This window comes from Aquarana catesbeiana, linkage group LG01 (genome assembly GCF_042186555.1).
Source record: "Aquarana catesbeiana isolate 2022-GZ linkage group LG01, ASM4218655v1, whole genome shotgun sequence".
NCBI classification, from domain to species: Eukaryota; Metazoa; Chordata; class Amphibia; order Anura; family Ranidae; genus Aquarana; species Aquarana catesbeiana.
In genome coordinates, this window is record NC_133324.1 from 558,656,551 (window position 1) to 558,681,747 (window position 25,197).

The 25,197-nt window shown below is 40.9% G+C and overlaps 1 protein-coding gene across 1 annotated transcript in view; it reads left to right on the forward strand.

Moving 5' to 3' along the window:
• RAB8A (RAB8A, member RAS oncogene family) overlaps nucleotides 1-25,197 on the forward strand; it is a 95,396-nt gene that overhangs the window by 12,226 nt on the left and 57,973 nt on the right. Inside the window, exon 2 of the mRNA XM_073596236.1 lies at nucleotides 17,441-17,501. Within this exon, the coding sequence (XP_073452337.1) occupies nucleotides 17,441-17,501 (61 nt within the window). The remainder of the gene's footprint in view (nucleotides 1-17,440; nucleotides 17,502-25,197) is intronic.

Consider the following 25,197-nt stretch of genomic DNA (forward strand, 5'->3'; position numbering starts at 1 on the left):
CCATGGTTAAGTGCTGATTTAGTGTGAAACATATTAGCTGGTTACACTGTTCCCTCATTTCTGTATTGTGGAGTTTCTTTTATGAAGAATGCTGCAATAAAGGTATTTTTTAATCAGCCAACCAGAATTTTTCTTACACCAAGGGGATACCATGGTGTACAATCATGGCACTAAGAAATCGATCCTGAACGATCTTTAGTCAGCATTTCTTTATTGCTGCTGAGTTCACAAGCAGCAATACTAGCTTTGTTTACTTTGCAAAGGGGCATTTTGTTTTACTTATTTTTATGTCAGTTACGTTACTGACATGGTCTTAACTGGGCTTCACAATGACTGTGATTAGCACATGTCTTAGAATACTGGGGTCCTCTGTTCAAAATCAGGTGAGCACACTACCTGCAAAAAGGTTGCATGTTCTCCCTGAGCTTGCTTGGGTTTCCTCCCACATTCTAGTGACACACTGGTAGGTCAACTGGATCATGTCTTAATTGGCCCTAGTAGATTTATGTAGGACTGCAACTAATGATTCTTTTTATAATCGATTAGTTGGCCGATTTTATTGTTTCGATTAATCAGATAATAACCTTTAAAAAAGTGTGGTGTATAATTTCGTTTAATATGTAAAGTTTTTTTTAAAAAAAGACAATTTATTCTTAATCTATATGCGATGGTACTGTAAATATAATTAACCAACAATATAGTTAGGGAGCAAAATCTCTAATCCACTCTGAGAAGAACAGACAGAAGAGGTATACTGTATATACTATTAGAGGTTAAATCTGGTAAAGATCATCAGACTCAGATCACATTTATAAAAAAAAAAAAAAAAAAAAAAATTAAAAGACTGTTTTGCCGATTTTCAGACAGAGCTGTAATATAATATGTATAACAGACTCCCTTGTCATAGGCAGGTTCAGGTGGCTTGGTAAAAACTCACTGCGCCTGCTGTCACTTATGCTGGCCATACAAAAACAATGTCTTCCTTCAAAAAAAAAATTCATTTTAAGAACCTTTGTTTAATTTTCTAATCATTGCTGGGGTCAAATCGATGTTTGTTTTTCGACCACGGTGATGGGAAAATTCAAAGGAACAAAACAGAAAACTTATTGGTCAATGGAGTTTTCAGACAGTATGCGGTTTTCATTCAGAAATGACATTCATTTTAAAACTGAATGTTAAAAGCAAGTGAATTTTTTTTTAAATGACATTCTTTCATTCGGTAAATGTACAAAGATTTTTCAGATGAATATTCTCGTCTGAAAATCGATGGCAAGCATAAGGCTCGGTTCACACCAATACGCTTTTTTTTTTTTGGCCAAATTGTTGGGCAGATTAAAAAACGCAAATTGCTGCAAAAACGCACTACATACTTTTTCTGCAGCTTCTCTATTGAACCAAACAAGTAAGAAGAGAAAAAAAAAAAAGCACCGTTTTGCGTTGAAAAAAAGTCCCTGACCCTTTCCAAATACGCAATGGTTTTACACAGAGCAGCCCTGATTCTCTTCTTCTGGGGTCCCCCACCGACGGTTCTGGCTCCTCCTGCCATCAGAGTGGATCAATAGCAAACTGCAAAGTATAGTATAGAGCTCCCCTTTAGCAAGGTAAAAAAATTCTGCCTTTAGAATCTCTCACTTCCTGCCTAGGACTACATGTCCCATGAGGCATTGCTCACACATTCGCAAGTTCTTGGGCACTTACTGACATGTATAGATGGGGTACTGAGCTGTATGTGTGCTTCACTGTATTTCCTGATATGTAAGCATTCTGTATGCAGGCCAATTATTCGATTATGAAAATAGTTGACAACTATTTTCATAATCGATTAGTTGTTTCAGCTATGTATGTATGTACAGTTGTGCTCATAAGTTTACATACCCTGGCAGAATTTATGATTTCTTGGCCATTTTTCAGAGACTATGAATGATAACACAAACCTTTTTCTTTCACTAATGGTTAGTCTTTGACTGAAGCCATTTATTATCAATCAACTGTGTTTACTCTTTTTAAATCATAATGATCACAAACTACCCAAATGACCCTGATCAAAAGTTTACATACCCCAGTCCTTAATACCGTGTATTGCCCCCTTTACCATCAATGAAAGCTTGAAGTCTTTTGTGGTATTTGTGGATGAGGCTCTTTATCTTCTCAGATGGTAAAGCTGCCCATTCCTCTTGGCAAAAAGCCTCCAGTTCCTGTAAATTCTTGGGCTGTCTTGCATGAACTGCACGTTTGAGATCTCCTCAGAGTGGCTCAATGATATTGAGGTCAGGAGACTGAGGTGGCCACTCCAGAACCTTCACTTTGGCCTTGACTTGGCCTTGTGTTTTGGATCATTGTCATGTTGGAATGTCAAAGTATGTCCCATGCGCAGCTTCCTGGCTGATGAATGCAAATGCTCCTCCAGTATTTTTTGATAATATACTGCATTCATCTTGCCATCAATTTTGACCAAATTTCCTGTGCCTTTTGTAGCTCACGCATCCCTAAAACATCAGCAATCCACCTCCGTGTTTCACAGTAGGAATGGTGTACCTTTTCATCATAGGCCTTGTTGACTCCTCTCCAAATGAAGCGTTTATGATTGTGGCCTAAAAGCTCAATTTTGGTCTCATCACTCCAAATGACTTTGTGCCAGAAGGTTTGAGGCTTGTCTCTGTGCTGTTTGGCGTATTGTAAGTGGGATAATTTGTGACATTTATGTAGTAATGGCTTTCTTCTGGCGACTCAACCATGCAGCCCATCTTTCTTCAAGTCCCTCCTTATTGTGCATCTTGAAATAGGCACACCACATGTTTTCAGAGAGTCCTGTATTTCACCTGAAGTTATTTGTGGGTTTTTCTTTGCATTCCGAACAATTTTCCTGGCAGTTGTGGATGAAATTTTAGTTGGTCTACCTGACTGTGGTTTGGTTTCAACAGAACCCTTCATTTTCCACTTCTTGATTAGTTTGAACACTGCTGATTGGCATTCTCCATTCCTTGGATATCTTTTTATATCTCTTTCCTGTTTTTATACAGTTTAACTACCTTTTCCCGCAGATCTTTTTGATAGTTCTTTTTTGCTTTCCCCATGACTCAGAATCCAGAAACGTCAGTGCAGCACTGGATGAAAGATGCAAGGGTCTGTCAGGAGTCCAGAAACCCATTAACCTTTTATGCACACACTAATTACAAGCAAACAGAGCCCAGGTGAGGGTGGTTACCTTTTTAATAGCCTCTTTGTGTCAACTTGTGTGCATGTTATCAGGCCAAAATCAACAGGGTATGTAAACTTGATCAGGGTCATTTGGGTAGTTTTTGTTGTCCTTATGATTTAAAAAGAGTAAACGCAGCTTATTGATAATGGCTTCAGCCAAACACTAACCATGAGTGAAAGCAAAGCATTTGTTTTATCATCCATATTCTCTGAAAAATGGCCAAGAAATCATAAAATCTGCCAGGGTATGTAAACTTACAACTTACAACAAAGCACAACTGTATGTATGTGCATCTTAGATTGAAAGCTCCTTAAAGGCAGGAAAAAGAGACACTGCTCCAGGTGAGACAATAAACCTTCTGCAGTCCTCCCATGCAGGTGCTTGCCACCATGTACACTGGGATAGGAAAACAATGAATGGCTGCACACCACCAAGGAACTGTTCAATAATTTATTCCACTAGGTATCAAAGACAGACCGCACACTAACAAAGGATACAGAGTAGCTGTTGACGTGTTTCACGTAATTCTGTGCTTACCCATAACCAATAACCAATTCTGTGCTTGTGAGTATTAAAAGAGGTATGAACTATGGAGAGAGAAACCTAATTTGCCCCTGTACAAATCATTAGTAAGACCTCATCTGGAGTATGCAGTTCATCCTATTGAGAAGAGGAGATTAAGGGGGGATATGATCAACGTGTAAATACATAAGTGGTCCATATTGTGAACTTGGTGTTGAGTTATTCTCTTTAAGGTCATCACAGAGGACAAGGGGGCACTCTTTACGTCTAGAGGAAAAAAGATTTAATCTCCAAATATGGAAAGGTTTCTTCACAGTAAGGGCTGTGAAAATGTGGAATAGACTCCCTCCAGAGGTGGTTCTGGCCAGCTCAGTAGATTGCTTTACAAAAGGCCTGGATTCTTTCCTAAATGTACATAATATAACTGGGTACTAACATTTTATAGGTAAAGTTGTTCCAGGGAAAATCCGATTGCCTCTCGGGGGATCAGGAAGGAATTTTTCCCCTGCTGTAGCAAATTGGATCGTGCTTTGCTGGGGGTTTTTGCCTTCCTCTGGATCAACTGTCGGTATAGGATTGTATGATATATATTTTTTTTTTTCCCTATTTTATTGCTTGAACTAGATGGGCTTGTGCCTTTTTTTTTTTTTTTTTTCTTTCCAACCTGGCTAACTATGAAACTATGACAATATAGGTGAAGTACCGCTGGTTTGCTTCCTCCCTTCTGCCTGTACTCTGTACCTGAGTTAGAGTTTTTTTTTTTTTTTTTTTTTTGGGGGGGGGGGGGCAGAAAGAGTACCAATTTTTTATTTTGTACCCACTCCCACTTCAGCAATCCTTGCATAGGCGAGCATTATGTTGCTTGCCCTGCCCCTCCCACAGATTCCTTCTTGGCTTCTTCCAAGTGCCAGTCTTTGGCTGTTTTTGATTGGCCTGTGCGGGAGTGCAGTCATCATGGTGCACTCCGCAGAGCATTGCGAATAGGCAGGTAAGTGTTCTTCACTGGAGAAGAGACATTCTATCTCTCTTCTACAATATACAGTAAAGCCTGCCTGATCACAATTTTGTAATTTTTTTTTCTTTCGGGTATTTCTACTTTAAACATTTGTTCCGCTACGTTTAAACAGAATGTATTTTAACAATTAAATTTAAAGTGGTATTAAACCCAAAACCAAAAATGTAATCTTTTGTAGCTTACCAATAGGATCTTGTGGCTGCATTTATTTTCTTTTTTAGGCTTTTTTTTTTCCCTCTGTTTTCACCTAGTGACCTGTGAACAGTGTAGCCTTTTATGAAGGAAAGAGACATCAGATTTTCTGCTGTATTTGTGATGTAAGGCTATACCTTTTTAATGTGATTTTAAATGAAAGCTTAAAGTATTACTAAACCCACAACTGTAAAATCAGTCTGTATATGCATATGCAGTAAAGCATGCTTGTTATATTCACTGTCGGGGGTTAATCATCTGCATTGGGTAAAAAGGCTGTTTGATCCTTTATGCACAGATCCTCCCCTTCTTGCATTGCCCCCAAAACATGTCCGCATAAGACAGAGAGGAGTCGGGCTGCACATGCTCAGTTTGGTGTGTATTGCTAGAGAGGTTTTTTTCTTGGGGGAGAGCGTGTGATCAGCACAGAGCCAATCAGCACTATTTAGATAGAGGGTTAGGGGTTCTGCATCCTGATAGGACAGCCAGTGCAGTATGAAAACTCCTCCTCCTCCTCCTCCTACAAGCTTCAATCAGACACTGATAGAAGTCACAAGACTGCTCTAACTGCTGATGAGAAAAGGTATTTAGCAGTTTATATTTACTAAAACAATTGCCTTTCCATGTTGTGTGTACTGTGGGAGACCATATATAGTGAATGCAGGGTCCTGGGTTTAGTAACACTTTTAATAAGAATGTACAAAAAAAACTTTTTAAATGATCTGTATTGTCTTAAAAATCCCATATACACTTCAGACAATGCTGACAGGAGAATACCCCCTGCCTAGCAATTGTCTGCTCCCGGCAGGGGAAGTCCTTAACGTATTATTGCTAGCAGCTATAGTAGCCGTTAGAGGTAATCGCAAGTGAGTCTGACAGGCTGGTTGTACAACTTGGTACATTTAGGCCTGTTTATACATGGTTTGAATCCCAGCCGTTTCCTGTCAAACAGTCTATGGCCAGCCTAACTCGGTTATGCCCTCCCGCCCCATTTCCTTCATTGCCATTGCTCCTCCCTAAATGGGAAGAAGATGCACAAAAAGGATTAAAAACCCCACCCATCCTCATTCAGTGTTCTTCCTGTCCCTTTCATGATAGGATCGAGCTAGACATGCACACTTAGATCCCTTTCATTAAAGTAATTGTAAAGTCTCGTGTGTGTGTGTGTGTGTGTGTGTGTGTGTGTGTGTGTTTTTTTTTTATTTTTTCTATAAAAATTAACTAACATGTTATACTTACCTGCTCTGTTGTAGTAGATTTGCACAGAGCAGCCCAGATCCTCCTCTTCTCAGGTCCCTCTTCTAAACGCCTGGCCCCTCCCTTCTGTTGATTGCCGCCACAGCAAGCAGCTTGCTAAGGGGGCACCCGAGCTGATCTGCAGCTCCCTGTGTTTAATCAGCCTTGGTGCTGCGGTTTGGCCCGCCCCCCTTTCTCTCTCCTGATTTGCTAACTGCTGCTGTGTCTCGGCCAACCAGGAGGGAGAGTCCTGGATTGCTGAGGTTCTCGTGGACATCGCTGGACAGAGAGGGTGCTCAGATATATATGAGGGGGCTGAGGGTGGCTGCTGCACACAGAAGGCTTTTTATCTTAATGCATAGAATGTATTAAGATATAAAAACCTTCTGCCTTTACAACCCCTTTAAGCACCTCCATCCATGCTAGACAGTGCAGATGGAGGAATCTACACTGCTGGCTGTTGTGTTCTGTCAGCCATGGCATCCAACCCTGCCTGAATAACCAAACAGTCACTGTATTTTGTTGGATGCTTTTATTCAGCTGACAATTTTCCACCAGCTCCTTCAATTTTGAAATCTACTTTTGTTGAACTAGAAGATGATGCTGACAGGGTCACTCGAAGTTCGAATTTCTTGTTAAATCCAGTTGAAATTCAAGCCATTTATGACCAGCCTATAATAAGATGTTTTTCCAGCCGCAGAGCATTGAAGGGTTTCTCTATACCAGGGGTGTCCAACCTTTTGACCTTCCTGGGCCACATTGGAAGAAGAGGGGCAGATCACAAGTTAATGTTTACTATTATAGATAATGTACCTATCTGAGTAATGTTCATTTTATTTGTTTTTTTTGTTATCCTTTTTTTACTTTTATAATAAAAAAAAAAAGGGGGGGGGGGGGCAACAGTGCGATATTTGACACTGTGTGTTGAAATGAATGCATCAATATCAATGGAAGTAGTAGCAATTCTCAAGGTGTTCATCAGATATTTTGGTTCTAATTTTGCCCTTCTCCGTGTGCTTCATCCTTCAAAATAGTTGCTCACAAATATAGGTGCTTCCGAAAACTGATGACATGAATAAGAAGTTATTATGAAGAGTGGGAGATTGTTCTTTGGGAAGATAAAAACTTATAAGTCCAGTAAAGAGACACTGTTTTTTTTCGCACGTGTTCGCTAAGTGTAAACACATTTTTACAAAAAAATTCCCCCAAAAATTCCACATTTTTAAGTAAGTTTACGATTTTGTGTTGAGCTGCAGTTATGGCTCTCTTGAGTTGCAGGTTGGGCACCCCTTCTCTATGCTAATCTCTCATGTTGAGTATTGCTTGTCTTTCCATCTTTCCATTCCTTCTTTTATACTATGAAGAGAGCTCAGGTGCAGTGGTAACGCTTCCAGTAGAATACCAGGTTGGTGTGTAGCTGGGTAGCAATCAAGGAAGGTTAGGCTGGAGTCTGAGTTTTACCTGTGATCTTTATTTATTTTTTCACCACAGGGTATGTAAATCCAAAGTTTTTCACAAAATTCTGTGGACTGTTCATTAGGGAATTGTCATCTTACGGTAGATCTCCCTGTATACACATAAATTGTGAATAAGAGAAATGTAATTTCTGTAAGCTATTTGAACTGTAGCTTTCAAGCAGGTCATTGGAGACTCCCTTCACACCATATGCTTTGGGCTGGGCTTGGCTGAGCAGCCTTGCTTAACACATTCCCAAGGCATAGACAAGGCACTATGCCTTGAGTCCCATATGTTCACTGCAGTGTTGTGTGCTGAAGAAAGGAAGGAAATGCGGTACCTCCTTCCTTTTTTTTTTTTTTTTTTTTTTTTCACTGGATCACAAAACGTTGCAAAGAATGAAGGTGAATAAAATGTCAAATTGTGACATTAAAATAAAGTTGAAAAATCAAAGTAGGAAAAAACAAACTGTCCCATGACACATTGGCATTGCTCCCTTTACAGCCCATATCAGTGGCCGCTGGGGTGAATTTGTGCAATATTTGTGTCACCTACGTAAAAAGTACGGTACAAGCCTCAATTTCGTGGGGGTTAGGGACGTGATGTTGGCGCTACCCAGAAGTCTCTACGCGTTTTGCATCAAATTATGCATCATCAGGAAGATTCCTGATGACACATAACTTGATGAGAAACGCGTAGAGGCTTCTGGGTAACGCTGACGTCCCGTCCTGTCCTTAAGGCCCCTTTCACACTGGGGCGGTTTGCAGGCGTTAAAGCTTGAGGGCTTTCACACTGAAGGGGTGCGCTGGCAGGAGAAAAAAAAACTCCTGCAAACTGCATCTTTGGAGTGGTGAAGGAGCGGTGTATTCACCGCTCCTAAACTGCTCCTGCCCATTGAAATCAATGGGGCAGCACGGCTTTAACCCTTTTTCGGCTGCCAGCGGGGGTTGAAACCGCACCACTAGCGGCCGAATACCGCTGCAAAAACTATGGTAAAGCAGCGCTAAAAATAGCGCTCTTTTACCGCCGATGCCCCCACCGCCCCAGTGTGAAAGGGGCCTTACCCGCATGAAACTGAGGCTTGCACCGCACGTCGGTTCCTGGAGATGCATTCCAACGAGAGAAGTAACTGATTCAGGCATAAACTGAGGCTTTTTGATTATTGCTTTCTAGTGAGTGTTCATTTTGGAAGGTGGAGGTACATCGCGGATTGGTGGAAGTCTTTTCAACACGGATTTAGATTTGTGCACGGGGTTTGGTTACCCATCTTTGAAGAGGACCACAGGGCCTTTTTTCTTTAATTATCTCTCTAGGTTTTTTACAGGTGTTTTTATTCTTTTCATGTTTTAACCCCTTCACGACTGACGCACGATGATATACGTTGGCAGAATGGCACGGGTGGGCAAAAGGGTGTACAGGTACGTCCCCTTTAAGAAGCGGCATTGTGAGTGCGCGCACCTGCCGCGTGCTCCGTGACAACAGGTCCCGCGAACTCAATGTCTGCTGGGTGCCTGCAATCATGTCACGGAGCAGAACATGGAGATGCCTTTGTAAACAAGGCATTTCCCCTTTCTGCCTGGTGACATGACAAATCACTGCTTCCTGTCATCGGGAGCAGTGATCGCTGTCATGTGAGTAGTAGCCCATCACTCCCTAGGACACACTTAACCCCTTGATCGCCCCTAGTGTTTAAACCCTTCCCTGCCAGTGTCATTTACACAGTAATCTGTGCATTTTTATAGCACTGATTGCTGTATAAATAACAATGGTCCCAAAATAGTGTCAAAAGTGCTCGTTGTGTCCACCATAATGTTGCAGTCACAATAAAAATCACAGATCGCCGCCATTACTAATAAAAAAATAAAAAAAATAAAAATGCCATAAAACTATCCCCTATTTTGTAGACGCTATAAATTTTGCGCAAACCGATCAATATACGATTATTGCGATTTATTTATTTATTTTTACCAAAAATATGTAGAATACATACTGACCTAAACTGAGGGAAAAAAAAAAATATATATTTTTGGGGGATATTTATCATAGCTAAAAAATTAACACATTAAGCACAAAAAATAAAACCACAGAGGTGATCAAATACCACCAAAAGAGAGCTCTATTTGTGGGGGAAAAAAAGGACGTCAATTTTTGTTTGGGTACAATGTCGCACGTCCGCGCAATTGTCAGTTAAAGCGACGCAGTGCCGAATCGCAAAAAGTGCTATGAATTATATATAATTGATGTAATTAGTATTCACTGCCACAGGTATATTTATTAATTGCTGGGGTGAATAGGCCCGAATTGTCACCACCATGCTCTCCTATATGCTGTGTTAGTGTGCTTCAGCAAACTTTCACAAACAAGACGTTCTGAATCCTGCTAGCAGCCTGTTTTAAAGTGGATGTAAACCCGAATTATTATTATTATTATTATTATTATTGTTTTTTTTTTTTTTTTTTTTTTTTTTTATGTCATAATATAGAGTTTAAGATTTCCTATCATTTCAGCCCAGTCTTGCCACAAAGGGTTAATCCATCTCAGAGCAATCCTCTTTTATTGTTCAGTGAGATAAATCTTGACAAACAGAGAAAAACTTTGTCAAATCCCCCCCCCTTGCTGTGAGTGACAGGTGATTTACATCTTGTGCACTAGCCTAAGACACATGCATGATTTTTTAATTCCCACCCCCACTCCTTTCTTCAGCAGCTCTGCAAGGATTGGCTGTTCCACACCTCAGCATGATTTGACATGCTGAAGTCATGTGGTTACTTTCCTGTCTTTTCACTGGATGTTAGAGATCATAGCAGAAGTTCAGTGTAAGAAATGCACAGGAGAAAATGCATATTGACAAGGAGTGTAGAGATGAGCGGAGAGGCTACTGACATCACGACTCCACCCACCGAGCTCCAGACAACAGACCCACCCACAGAATCTGCAGTTTTTCGGGTCTAATAACAGACAGAGGGGAGACATTTGACAGGTAAAGATACATGCAGGAGGCATGTATATCCTTATAGATAACCCCTATGGCAGTAGTTTAGAAAGGATGACATTGGGTTTACATCCACTTTAAAGGGTATATAAACCCAAAACAATGAACATCTTTAATTTGGTCCATCAAAGATACCATTGGAAATGTTATGCTGTATCTCTTCAGTAAGTGCCAAAAAGTCCCAGTTGATCCTTCTAGAAATCCTGTTAGCTGATATCTTCCTGAGCTCTCTGCCTGTGTTGACTTTTACCTATCACATTGTTTACAGTTATCCCTGAGGACTACAGAACACCTCCCTTCTATATTATGGAGAAGGGATGTTATTATAGACCTGGAGAGGGGGCAGTTACTGTAGTCCTGCAACAGAGGACGGGGGAAATTTTTGTAACCCTTTCCTTGGGTGACCATGCTGCTTCTCCAGTACAATAATTAGGCGTGTGTTGCTGGCAGAATTGTAAGCTAAAAATAAAGCAACTATCCGCCACATCTAAGGACTGGTAAGTCGCAACAGAATACACTTTTGGTCTTGGGTTTGGATAAATAAACATTTTTGATTTCTTTAGGCCCTTTCACACCAGCGTACCGATCGTGTCTGCCTGTCCGTTTTTCCAGACAGACCCGATCAGACCACCCATTGTTCTCTAGGGAGCCGGCATCCGATCTGGTCTGCTAAAAACAGACGGCTGGGGATATGTTTGCCATCCGTCCTGTGGATCAGATGACAGTTGGATGTAAACAGACAGTCCGTTTCTATCCGACCGCTCCATAGAGAACAGCAGGCTGTGTCCACTCTGCATAGTAGAGCGTACACGGACCTGTTATCCGCCTGCTCAGCGGAGAGATCCCCTGCTGAGCAGGCGAATCCACTTAACAGATTCTGCTTCATCTGAAAGGGGGCCTTATGGTGATTTCAATAGCTTCCAGTAGGACCCTAGCTTTTGTTTTGTAATCATTATTGGAAAAAAAGTACTGGATATGAAACCATTGCCATGTTCTACTTCTGTGCTGTTTTGGGGAAGGATTAGAACAGACTTTCTCAAGCTTTTTATCCTAGAGTAACTCTTAAAATATTTTTCAAGTCTTCAGGAACCCCAGCTTAAACAGATCCATTTGGGGGTCAGTGGGAAAAATGACCATTACATTGGTGGCCATTGGGAAGAGAATGCACCCAAGGTGGAAGAATGCTTCTCAGTGTAACCTCTCAGTGATGATTTCATTGCTGTCTGCTCCCTACCTTCTTGGCCAATGTATATCAAGAATGAAGGATAAATCTTCCTAGTGTAGTCCTTCATATTCCACTAAAGACATTTTTTTTTAGTGCCTGAATGTGTCCCCTTTGATGAGATCACTTGCTGGCTGAGTACTGCCCCCCCACCACCACCGCCCTGCCACGGTGATCTGAGTGAATGGATCCCCACAGCCTCTTGGGACACGTCACAAGTCCCACCAGGAGACTGCGGGGCTGTTCACAAGGTGCAGTATGGCCTGCAGTTGGCTGCCCACAGTTAATATGCAGGCGCCTGCACCCGAAGACTGGCAAAGAGCTGGGTTGGGTGAGGACATCGCTGAATCCTGGTACAGGTAAGTGTGTGGTGTGTGGGGTTTTTTTTTTTTTTTTTTTCAGCTACAGTATTTGTAGCTGCTGACTTTTACATTTTTGTTTACAGGGTGAAGCTCCTGTTTTAGCACTATGGGCAATCTGGGAAAGAAGGTCTATAGAAAAATGAGCAGCAACAATACTGTGCACTGTATGGGGTACTCCTCCTTTTGGTAACATTTCCCTACTACAGTACATAGGTTATAATACAGGTATAGCTGATAGCTTTTACAAGCAAACTTGCTTGTAATATTTGCTGTAGTGCATGGTTCATGTATGCAAACCCGGTTAATTGTCCACATAAAATACATTTGAGTTATCAGGTTATTTTAGTATTTTTCTGATTACTACATACACAACATAATGTCTATAGGGGTGTTGCCATGAAAGCAGATTCAAAAGGGTTTGGATGGGTCTGGTCACTTCCTCCTTAGCTGCAGTGTCAGCAGGAAATGCATAGTTAGCAGAAACTGCAACGTGTAAAGTGAGTAGCAAGCATCTACTTGTCCATATATTTTGTCCAAGCATATATGGCTTTGAGGCAAGGAATAAAGTATGGAATGAGTATATTTAATAATAAATTCATATACTTTCCCTGCATTGAAAGCTTTTCCAAAACTAAATTATGGCTATTTACACCAGCTAGAGCAAGCTGGAGCTATTTAATTGAAGATAAAGGCCCATTCGTGCTTTGCATTTTAAAAACATGTTTTCACTACTGTACAGTTGTGCTCATAAGTTTACATACCCTGGCAGAGTTGATGATTTCTTGGCCATTTTTCAGATAATATGAATGGTAAAACAAAAACATTTCTTTCACTCATGGGTAGTGTTTGGCAGACGCCATTTATTATCAATCAACTGTTTACTCTTTTTAAATCATAATGGCAACAAACTACCCAAATAACCCTGATCAAAAGTTTACATACCCCAGTTCTTAATACTGTGTATTGCCCCTTTATCATCAATGACAGCTTGAAGTCTTTTGTGGTATTTGTGGATGAGGCTCTTTATCTTCCCAGATGGTAAAGCTGCCCATTCCTCTTGGCAAAAAGCTTTCAGTTCCTGTAAATTCTTGGGCTGTCTTGCATGAACTGCACGTTTTGAGATCTCCCCAGAGTGGCTCAATGATATTGAGGTCAGGAGACTGAGATGGCCACTCCAGAACCGTCACTTTATTCTGCTGTAGCCAATGACAGGTCGACTTGGCCTTGTGTTTTGGATCATTGTCATGTTGGTATGTCCATACGCAGCTTCCTGGCTGATGAATGCAAATCTTCCTCCAGTATTTTTTGATAATATACTGCATTCGTCTTGCCATCAGTTTTGACCAACTTTCCTGTGCCTTTTTGTAGCTCACACATCCCCAAAACATCAGTGATCCACCTCCGTGTTTCACAGTAGGAATGGTGTACCTTTCATCATAGGCCTTTTTGACTTCTCTCCAAATAAAGTGTTTATGGTTGTGGCCTAAAAGCTCAATTTTGATCTCCTCACTCCAAATGACTTTGTGCCAGAAGATTTGAGCCTTGTCTCTGTGCTGTTTGGCGTATTGTAAGTGGGATACTTTGTGGCATTTGCGTAGTAATAGGTTTCTTGCGATTTCAACCATGCAGCTCATCTTTTTCTTCAAGTGCTTCCTTATTGTGCATCTTGAAACAGCCACACCACATGTTTTTAGAGAGTCCTGTTTTTCACCTGAAGTTATTTGCAGGTTTTTCTTTGCATTCCGAACAATTTTCCTGGCAGTTGTGGCTGAAATTTTGGTTGGTCTACCTGACCTTGGTTTGGTTTCAACAGAACCCCCTCATTTTCCACTTCTTGATTAGAGTTTGAACACTGCTGATTGGCATTCTCAATTCCTTGGATATCTTTTCATATCCCTTTTCTTGTTTTATACTGTTCAACTACCTTTTCCCGCAGATCCTTTTGACAATTCTTTTGCTTTACCCATGACTGAGAATTCAGAAATGTCAGTACAGCACTGGATGAAAGATGCAACGGTCTGTCAGGAATGCCAGAAACTCATTGACCTTTTATACACACACTAATTAAAAGCAAACAGATCACAGGTGAGGATGATTACCTTTTTAATAGCCATTCAAACCCTTTTGTGTCAACTTGTGTGCATGTTATCAGGCCAAAATCACCAGGGTATGTAAACTTTTTTGATCAGGGTCATTTGGTTAGTTTCTGTTGCCATTATGATGTAAAGAGTAAACACAGTTGATTGATAATAAATGGCTTCAGCCAAACACTAACCATGAGTGAAAGAAATGTTTTTGTGTTATTATTCATATTCTCTGAAAAATGGCCAAGAAATCATAAATTATGCCAAGGTATGTAAACCTATGAGCACAACTGTATATTTTATTGTTTGTATTTATCATGTGTTATATGCATGTTATGTTTTAAAAAATGTCCTTACAAACATATGAAATCTGAAACTTAAAATGTATCCCTCACAGTGGGGCTGCGCCTGCCCTGTAAGGGTTAGTTACTTGTTTTGTCTAGGGGAGAGGAGAAACCCTTTTACTTACCTGACCTTCTGCTCCCTCAATAGATGGTATTCCCCTAGTCTCTGGTGGTGGTAGACTGTTCTTCTTCTGCAATAACACATCCAGATCTGGACCAGGGACCCTGCATAAATCTTCATGTCAGGATCTTAGACCACTAGAGTGCGAGGGAACGGTCTATCGGCCGGAAGGAACGGAGGGGCAGTTTCAGCCTCACTACAAGGGATCATTTTTTAATTGCCTGGAGTTGGGCAATTCTCCTGTTTCTTGCTTACAACACTGTTCATTTATTCTTTTCCTTCCCTTGGTATCAAAGCGTTTTAACTTTTGTATTCGGTGATTGTGAAGCTCATGCATTTAGTCATTGGGAGTTACTGAAGCACAATTTCAGTTTTATTGGTGTGAATGATATAGTAGATGGCATTTACCATAGACGTTTATTAGCTGAAAACTGAAGCATAAAATCTCAACACTTTCCCATGCCCATGGAATCACAGGTGCTGTGCACAGCCACCAATACACAGGAATAGCTGTATTCGCGTGAACACCGTTTTTGCGTTTGGGGAAATGCACCGTACGCAAATGTGCAGGTAAACACAGATTTAGAAATGATCAGCATTTGTATGATTACAGCTGCTTATAGCCATTTACTTTCATTGTAGCTATACACGGCAGCTGTGACTCCCTGGGAGTGGGAAAGCACTTTACCTTTTGAGATATTTTCACTTAATAAACATCCATGTGCATGAGTCCTTATTGTTCACTGAAAACACTTAAAAGCTACATTATGGTTGCTAATAAAGTGTTAATATATAAAAAAAAAATTGTATGTATACTATATTATGAGTTGGACCGCACCGCCTTTGGCATCCAAGATGGCCTGAATTCTCCTGGGAATGAGTCTTGGATGGTGGATAATGGAATCTGATACCACTCTTCGTGCAAAAATCCGGGTGACAATCTTGCGCAATGTCCTTTTTTTTTTTTTTTTTTTTTGGTCTCTTTCAGTCAGCTGACCATGTCATCCACGCTTATGCTTATCGGATGACGTTTTCCTGGAAACTGTATATACTGTCATAATCTTTGATACTGTACCTTGCGACACTGCAAATAAATTGATAACTACAGTCATAGAGGCACCAGCTAAGCGGGCACCAACAATTTGCCCTCTTTGAAACTCGGTAAGCTCTGACATGACTCCATATCACTAGCAGCGCACTCAGTGATTGACGAAAGTGAGGCTTCCCACCTGTTAGCTAGGCGTCTCATCACACAGTGGAAGCAAAAGAATGTTACATCACTTCCGCTTTGAGCCTGGGTTCCAGGAATCGTGCTGGTTCCCGCATCTCATCTCCCTCGCAGGCAGTTCACACTGCCCTCTGCAAACCGCTGCAGGTGTCAATACAAAATTAACACCCCCAGATCGGTTCGCAGATCACAGTGTAAACTGTAAATTCAGACAGGAATCGGATCGCATGAGTGTGAACACTCATGCGATCCGATTCCAGTGCGGGGAAAAAAATGGTTCCTGCACCTTTTTCGTGCGTGTTCAGCCATACAATTGTATGGCTGAATTGGCATTGCAAAGACCTCACATGTGATCTGCACAACAATGCAGTGCAAATCACATGCAATGTCTGTCTTCGCAATAGTGTGAACCCAGGCTTATCGTGAAACATGTCCTCACTTTCACACACTACATATCATGTAGTGTTTCCATACTTTTGTCCAAACCCTGTGTATATATCTATATATCTAATCTCTATCTCTTTTCTTTATGTTGTGAACTTCTTTGGAAGTTGGGAACTAGGTCCAAAACTTAGAAAGCTGTGAATGTATTCTGTACATTTTGTTGAGGCTACATTCACATCTGAGCGTGGCGACGCGTTGCTACTCCGCCAAGCTTGTTTTGTCATGTCGCTGCTACCCATGTTTGGGATGCCATTAAGAAATGGCAGCACTAAAATTGGCTGATCGTTTCCTACCATACATCTACATCAAGGTTAGATACTGGAAACAAGAGCCCAGCAATGGTTCACTCGATAATTACCACAGAGAGCCCTAACGTTATATTGTATTATACTTATTGCTGAAATGCTATATACAAATTATTTGTACTAATGTTAATATAACTGTACAATTGCTCTTCTTTTTTTTTTTTTTTTTTTGATCCTACAATAAAAACTTTTTTGACAATAATAAAAAATAAAGAAATGGCAGCACTGCAGGTGCATCGGCGGTAAAGCGCTGCTATTTTTACTGGTATTCGGCCGCTAGCGGGGGCGGTTTTACCCCCCGCTAGCGGCCGAGAAAGGGTTAAAAACCAACGCAAAGCGCAGTGCCCCATTGATTTCAATGGGCAGGAGCGGTGTATACACCGTTCCAAAGATGCGGAGCGTCCTGCCAGCGCGCACCGCTCCAGTGTCAAAGCTCCGAGGCTTTCACACAGGAGACACAGCAGCGGCTGTTTCAGGTCGGTTTGCAGGTGCTATTTTTAGCGCAATAGCACCTGCAAAACGACCCAGTGTGAAAAGGCGTCTAAGCTGTCCTGAGTACCTGAATTGACACTATAAAAAAAATCCATAGACCCCCAATTGTTTGGGCATGCAATCAGAGGCTGTAGAAAATGTTTGCCTAAATTTTCAAGTCAACTTTAAAAAGTCTATGGATTCCATTTTGGTTGTAGTTTATTAATGATGATATTTATTTCTTGCAGGTATTGACTTTAAAATCAGAACTATAGAATTAGATGGCAAGCGAATTAAGCTACAGATATGGTAAGTTTTAGTTTACATGTCTTCACTTCAAAATAATACAAATATTTATTCTTCACATGTGTCAAGGATATTATGGCAGACTTTGTCAGGTTTTATGCTACAGGATTTCAAGGCTGCAGTGTTAGAAGCTGCATAATTTTTCAGAAACATGTTCTGTGTACTGTGCTTTTGCTAGGGAGTGTTAATTTACACAGGGAGGTTACAGTGAAAACGATCATAGTTCTAATGATGCCAGGTCATTTTTGGTGTTTGGCCTAATGTATGAGCATGTGTGTTCACATATGCGCAAGTGCTATATACCCCTTCCTTGCTTTTCTTTCAGCCAGGAATGTCTGATGTTCATACATCAGTACATTGTGCAAGTATAAAGTTGATCTAATCGAGCCAGCTGGTCTAGGAGGGCAGAGCTGTCCTTCAGTTTTGCATGGGGAGCTAGCCACAGATGGCAGCATTATGTGGTTCCTACACTAAATAAGTCCGGGATTGTTTGCTCATTGCGTGTTAAATAATCAGTAAGGGACATGGACAAATCGGAGACCAGTACACGATCCAGGAGGAGAGCATCATTTCTGGTGGTTCTGGTTCCAAGCCTCATTCACGACGAAGAGCCAGCTGATGCTTTAATGGCGGTTCCTTCCAGCAATGGCTGTCAGAATGCTACAGGTGGAAAAGCTAATGCTGCATTTTGGATTCTTCTATTCAAACTGCAGCTCGGGCGGATACAGGCGCCCTTGTCACCAGCAGGACACAAGCTGAAGGTTGCTGTACCTACTTGTTTTCATTTGTTCCTAGGTTTTCACCTATCCTGTAATCTGTCACCTGGGGCCCCTTGGTGTTGGGCTTAATGTGGCAGGGCACTGTTGAGCTCCCTCCTTTCTAGGGCTTCTTAAAGGAAATTTTGGGGTCCTGACTGATTTCCTTTCTAGACTGGTTAAATGTGATGACTTCTGTACCACTATTCTCCACCACAGATAAACTGTGCATTTAAAGGATAAGTTCTCCTTTTTTTAAAAAGAAAATAATAAATGCACATATTATATATTTTTTTTATTTTTTAGGGAGCCTGGAAAGCATTGCAATCACAATTAGCAGACGCAGAGCCCCGCTCGGCAGCGTTCTTTCCGGAGGGGGGGTTTAGGGTTGGTTTGGAGTCCAGCAGATTTGTTACATGTTACACCCTGAATATCGATGTAACATGCCAAATCGCAGTGGCACTGTCCGAATTGGTGCAGCGCCATACTACTTTTGGTGACTTCGGGGGCTATTTGAATAGACATCTGCATGATCCCGCACAGATGCCTGTCAAATCGCCCCCGAAGTTGGACTGCATTGCCGGTTTGAAATCGTGCGAGTTCAGCTGAACTTGCTCGATTTCTAACCCGCAGCAGTGTGAACCTAGGCTCATATACAAGTATGTAGGTGATGGGAAAGTTGCTGGCTGTATGCTTCTGAAGCAGACCTTTCCTATGTGCTTATTTTTATATATGGTGTTTTATATCCCCACCATAGCTCAGACCTGGTCAATGTTCAATTGTGGCTAGTCTTCTTCAGTTTGCACTTAAGTCTTCATATATAGTTTCCTTTTGATGTGCATTTTTATTTATTTTTTGCAGTTTAGATACACCAGTGAGCACAAGTATCTGAACGAAATAAATAAGTCAATAAAATTCTTCAGGTACCCTGCCCTGGTACATTGGCCATACAGGCTTTAAGGGCATTCATTTGGCCTTATTTGACCAAGGCCTCACTAGGGTTGGGTTTGGTTCTTTTATAACTGATGTGGATATTTTGGAATTAGTCATGTGTAGCTTTGAGGAGTTATTTTCTAATATGGCTTAGATTTTTCCCTGCAGTTTGGTCCTGCCTTGATTTTCTCTCTGTTGAGAATTTATCAGCACAGGATCCACCATATATGTGATATTTATGGTCAGAATTGTGGGAGAAAGTCTCTGAGCTATTTAAAAAAAAATTGTGAGGCCCCCACCCCCACATATACGATTGTACCAACGTAAACGCACGCGTCGGGGGCACCTACTCATGAAAACGTTGATTGTGATACACATGTTACATATCGCTGCGCATGCCAAAATGAGAGCAATAATTCTAGCACCAGATCTCCTCCATAACACTGAACTGATGACCCATAGAGGGCTTTTAAAGTGTCCCCTATAGAAAATATAGGGTTTTGAAGTTTGTCCCATTTTTTTTTTTTTTTTTTGGGTGCACTTCAGGCCTAAAAATTTTTTTACGTGTGCAAAAAACGCAAAAACTGCTCTGGCAGCAAAAGGGCTAAAGGATAAGTTCACCTTCAGGAACATGTTACATGTTCAACCCACTTTTAGGGTGACACATGTGACATGCTCCTGCAGCTGTCTGTGTGACAGCAGTATGGGGAGAAGTTCCCCGGTACCAGCTGTCACTTTTTGAAAAGAACACTACCGTGTGTTCTGTGAATTAATTAACTACAATTACCAACATCCTTTTTGGATGTCGACTTGTAGTTCTCAATGAACTACCATGGCACTGTTGAGCGCAATGTTATAAATATTAAAAGTTTAAGTCGCCAAAAAGTCCCTTTCCTTTTTAAAAGCCTCAGACATTCCTAAAAGCACCTCAGATTTTAAATTTTGATTCACCACTTCAGCCCTGGAAGGATTTATCCCCTTCCTGACCAGAGCACTTTTTACAATTTGGCACTGCGTCGCTTTAACCGCCTAATTGCGCGGTCATGCAATGCTGTACCCACACAAAATTTGCATTCTTTTCTTCCCACAAATAGAGCTTTCTTTTGATGGTATTTGATCACCTCTGCGGTTTTTATTTTTTGCGCTATAAACGGAAAAAGACGGAAAATTTTGAAGAAAAAAAAAAATATATATTTTCTACTTTTAAAAAAAAAATCCAATAAACTCAATTTTAGTCATACATTTTGGCCAAAATGTATTTGGCCACATGTCTTTGGTAAAAAAAATGTCAATAAGCGTATATTGGTTTGCGCAAAAGTTATAGCGTCTACAAACTAGGGTACATTTTCTGGAATTTACACAGCTTTTAGTTTGACTGCCTATCTCATTTCTTGAGGTGCTAAAATGGCAGGGCAGTACAAACTGCCCCCAAATGACCCCATTTTGGAAAGTAGACACCCCAAGGAAATTGCTGAGAGGCATGTTAAGCCCACTGAATATTAATTTTTTTTTGACCCAAGTGATTTATTGAATAATGATTAAAAAAAAAAAAAAAAATTACAAACAGTTGTCACTAAATGAGATATTGCTCACACATGCCATGGTTATATGTGAAATTACACCCCAAAATACATTCAGCTGCTTCTCCTGAGTACGGGGATACCACATGTGTGGGACTTTTTGGGAGCCTAGCCACGTACGGGGCCCCGAAAACCAATCACCGCCTTCAGGATTTCTAAGGGCGTAAATTTTTGATTTCACTCCTCCACTACCTATCAGTTTTGAAGGCCATAAAATGCCCAGATGGCACAAAACCCCCCCAAATGACCCCATTTTGGAAAATTGACACCTCAAGTTATTTGCTGAGAGGCATGTTGAATCCATGGAATATTTTATATTTTGCCACAAGTTGCAGGAAAATGACAAACTTTTTTTTTTTTTTTTTTTTTTTTTTTTTTTTTTTTGCACAAAGTTGTCACTAAATGATATATTGCTCACACAGGCCATGGGCATATGTGGAAATGTGGAATTGCACCCCAAAATACATTCTGCTGCTTCTCCTGAGTACGGGGATACCACATGTGTGGGACTTTTTGGGAGCCTAGCCGTGTACGGGGCCCCCGAAAACCAAGCACCGCCTTCAGGATTTCTAAGGGCGTAAATTTTTGATTTCACTTCTCACTACCTATCACAATTTTGAAGGCCATAAAATGCCCAGATGGAACAACCACAACCCCCCCCCCCCCAAATGACCCCATTGTGGAAAGTAAACACCCCAAGCTATTTTCTGAGAGGCATGGCAAGTATTTTTTTTCCGCTCTCATTTGTTTTTGAAAATGAAGAAAGACCAGAAAAATGTATTTTTTTTTTTTTTTTTTTCTTTTTTCAATTTTCAAAACTTTGTGACAAAAAGTGAGCCTGCAAAATACTCACCATACCTCTCAGCAAATAGCTTTGGGTGTCTGCTTTCCAAAATGGGGTCATTTGGGGGCATTTTGTGCCATCTGGGCATTCCATGGCCTCCGAAACTGTGATAGGCAGTGAAGAGTGAAATCAAAAATTTACACCCTTAGAAATCCTGAAGGCGGTGATTGGATTTCGGGGTCTCGTACGCGGCTAGGCTCCCAAAAAGTCTCACACATGTGGTATCCCCGAACTCAGGAGAAGCAACAGAATGTATTTTGGGGTGTAATTTCACATATTCCCATGGCATTTTTGAGCAATATATCATTTAGTAACAACTTTGTGCAAAAAAAAAAAAAAAAAAAATGTGTCTTTTTTTTTTTTTTTTTTCCCGCAACTTGTGTCACAATATAAAATATTCCATGGACTCGACATGCCTCTCAGCAAATAGCTTGGGGTGTCTACTTTCCAAAATGGGGTCATTTGGGGGGGGGGGGTTGAACTGTCCTGGCATTTTTACGCACAACATTTAGAAGCTTATGTCACACATCACCCACTCTTCTAACCACTTGAAGACAAAGCCCTTTCTGACACTTTTTGTTTACATGAAAAATTTTTTTTTTTTTTGCAAGAAAATTACGTTTAACCCCCAAACATTATATATTTTTTTTTTTCTAAAGCAAAGGCCCTACAGATTAAAATCGTGGGTGTTTCTTTTTTTTTTTCACACAGCATTTGCACAGCGATTTTTCAAACGCATTTTTTTGTGGAAAAAACAACTTTTTCTAAATTTTAATGCACTAAAACACACTATATTTCCCAAATGTTTGATGAAATAAAAAAGATGATCTTAGACCGTGTACATGGATACCAAGCACGACATGCTTTAAAATTGGGCACAAACGTGCAGTGGCGACAAACTGAATACATTTTTAAAAAGCCTGTAAAAGCCTTTACAGGTTACCACTTTAGATTTACAGAGGAGGTCTACTGCTAAAATTACTGCCCTCGATCTGACCTTTGCGGTGATACCTCACATGCATGGTGCAATTGCTGTTTACATTTGATGCCAGACCGACGCTTGCGTTCGCCTTTGCGCGAGAGCGGGGGGGGGGGGGGGGGACAGGGGTGCTTTGCTTTTTTTTCTTCTCTCTTTTTTTTTTTTTTTAATCTTATTTTTAAACTGTTCCTTTCATTTTTTTTTTTTTTTTTTTTTTTTTTTTTATTATTGTTATCTCAGGGAATATAAATATCCCCTATAACAATAGGTAGTGACAGGTACTCATTTTCAAAAAAAAAAAAAAAAAAATTGGGGTCCCTATTAGACCTTAGATCTCTCCTCTGCCCTCAAAGCATCTGACCACACCAAGATCGGTGTGATAAAATGCTCTCCCAATTTCCCAATGGCGCTGTTTACATCCGGCAAAATCTAAGTCATAAAATGCTCGTAGCTTCAGATTTCTTAGGCCATAGAGATGATTGGAGCCATTCTGGTCTCTGATCAGCTCTATGGTCAGCTGGCCGAATCAACGGCTGCATTCTCAGGTTCCCTGTTGGGACAGGAGAGCTAGAGAAAAACATGGAAGACGGTGGGGGGGGGGCATTCCCTCCCACTGCTTGTAAAAGCAGTCTAGAGGCTAATTAGCTGCTAGGATTGCTTTTACATGAAAGCCGACCGCTGGCTAAAAAGAATGATACCAAGATGATACCTAAACCTGCAGGTATCATTCTGGTATAACCACTCAAAGTCCAGCAACATACCAGTACGCTGCTGGTCCTTGTTGGGCATATATTGTAAACTTTTTTTTCATGCAGCCTGTGGGCTGAACGAAAAAAAGAGATTGATCGGTGGGTATGCCCACCATTAGAATACCTCCCTTCATCCACCCACTTCTAATGATGGGCATACATGCACCGTTTATATATGCCGAAGCATGGGGGCATCCGCCCCAAAAGGTAGGAGCAAATCGCTCCTCCGCCTCTGCTGCCCCCATGCTTCGGCATATGCCCTTTTTTTAACTGTGGTGGTGAAATCACCTGCTACAGTGCTGGAGTCACGGCTTTATGTATCGTGGGAGCAAACGCTGTTGCTGTCAAGATAGATAAATCCGCGCTGCAACTGAATGGCGTACCTGCTAAGCAAATGATGGTTAACAATAAAACAAAATAACATTACAGTATATCAGTAAGACTTACTGCAAAGCAAATACAAAAAAAAATAGTAAAAAATAAATAATTTTTTAACGCAACCTGTGCCTAAAATATATGTATGTCGAAGCTTCGGCATATATGCTGAAGTATGTAACTGTGGTGGTGAAATCACCTCCAACAGCGCTGGAGTCATAGCTTTATGTATCGTGGGAGCAAACGCTGTTGCTGTCAAGATAAATAAATGTGCGCTGCAGCTGAATTGCGTACCTGAAAACGAAAAAATGGTTAACCATAAAACACAGTAAACAGTAAAGTATAAAAAAATTGTATATCTGAAAAGAAAACATGATAAAACATAGTAACAATAAAACATTGCACAATAGAATACAGTAAAAAAGAGCATAATAATAGAGAGAGAACAATAAAACGACAACTATTTTTTATTTTTATTTTTTATATATATATATATATATATATATATATATATATATATATATATATATATATATATATATATATATATATATATATATAATACTCAACTAGTGTATGGTAGCGTTCAAAACATTCACCAATGCAAAGACCAGGATTGTCAAGACAGGAGGGACAATGATAGCGGGTGTCACGCCTATATCCGCGCTTGCTGCAGACACGACATCTTCTTTGGGGGGCTCGTTGGGTAGGGGTACTTGGGAGGACATAAGGAAAATGCCTCTCATGCAACCGGCTTACTGCATTTGGTTGGGGAAGGTGAGGTGGAGCACCGTCTGGAAACAGAAGGGCTCCGACGATCTCTTCCTAGAATTTAAGGAAGGATCCATTCCGTCCTGAAGCTCTGTATAGCACATGAGCGTTCAGCAAAGCCAATTGAAATAAACAGACACTTTCTTGTACCAGCGTCTGGCCTTAAGGGCAACTAGGTACGGCACCAACAACTGGTCCACCCCTCCCATGTTAAGGTTATATTCGTGGACACAGAGGGGTTTCTCTACAACACCAGTCGCCGTAGGAATTTGGACCGTCGTGTCTGCATGAAGGGAGGTAAGAACGAAAACATTCTTATTATCCCTCCACTTTATAGCGAGCAAATTATTACACTGCAAGCGGGCTCTCTCCCCCAGCCTAAGACGAGAATCTACAAGCCGCTGGGGAAAGCCCTGGCGATTAGGTTGCATGGTGCCACATGCTCCAATCTGATGATCAAACAGGTGATTAAAAGTGGCACGCTTGTGTAATAATTGTCCACGTACAAGTGGTACCCCTTTCCTGACTATCTCTTCCCTCGTAAACCATAAAACTACATGTATAGCCTGTGCCCTGTCACAGAGCTTATTCATCTTGACCCCATATCTGGCACGCTTGCTGGGAAGGTACTGTTTGAATGACAAGCGACCAGAAAACTTAATCAGAGACTCAACGCAGTCAACTTGATGGGGCGTAAACAAGTCTGCAAAACG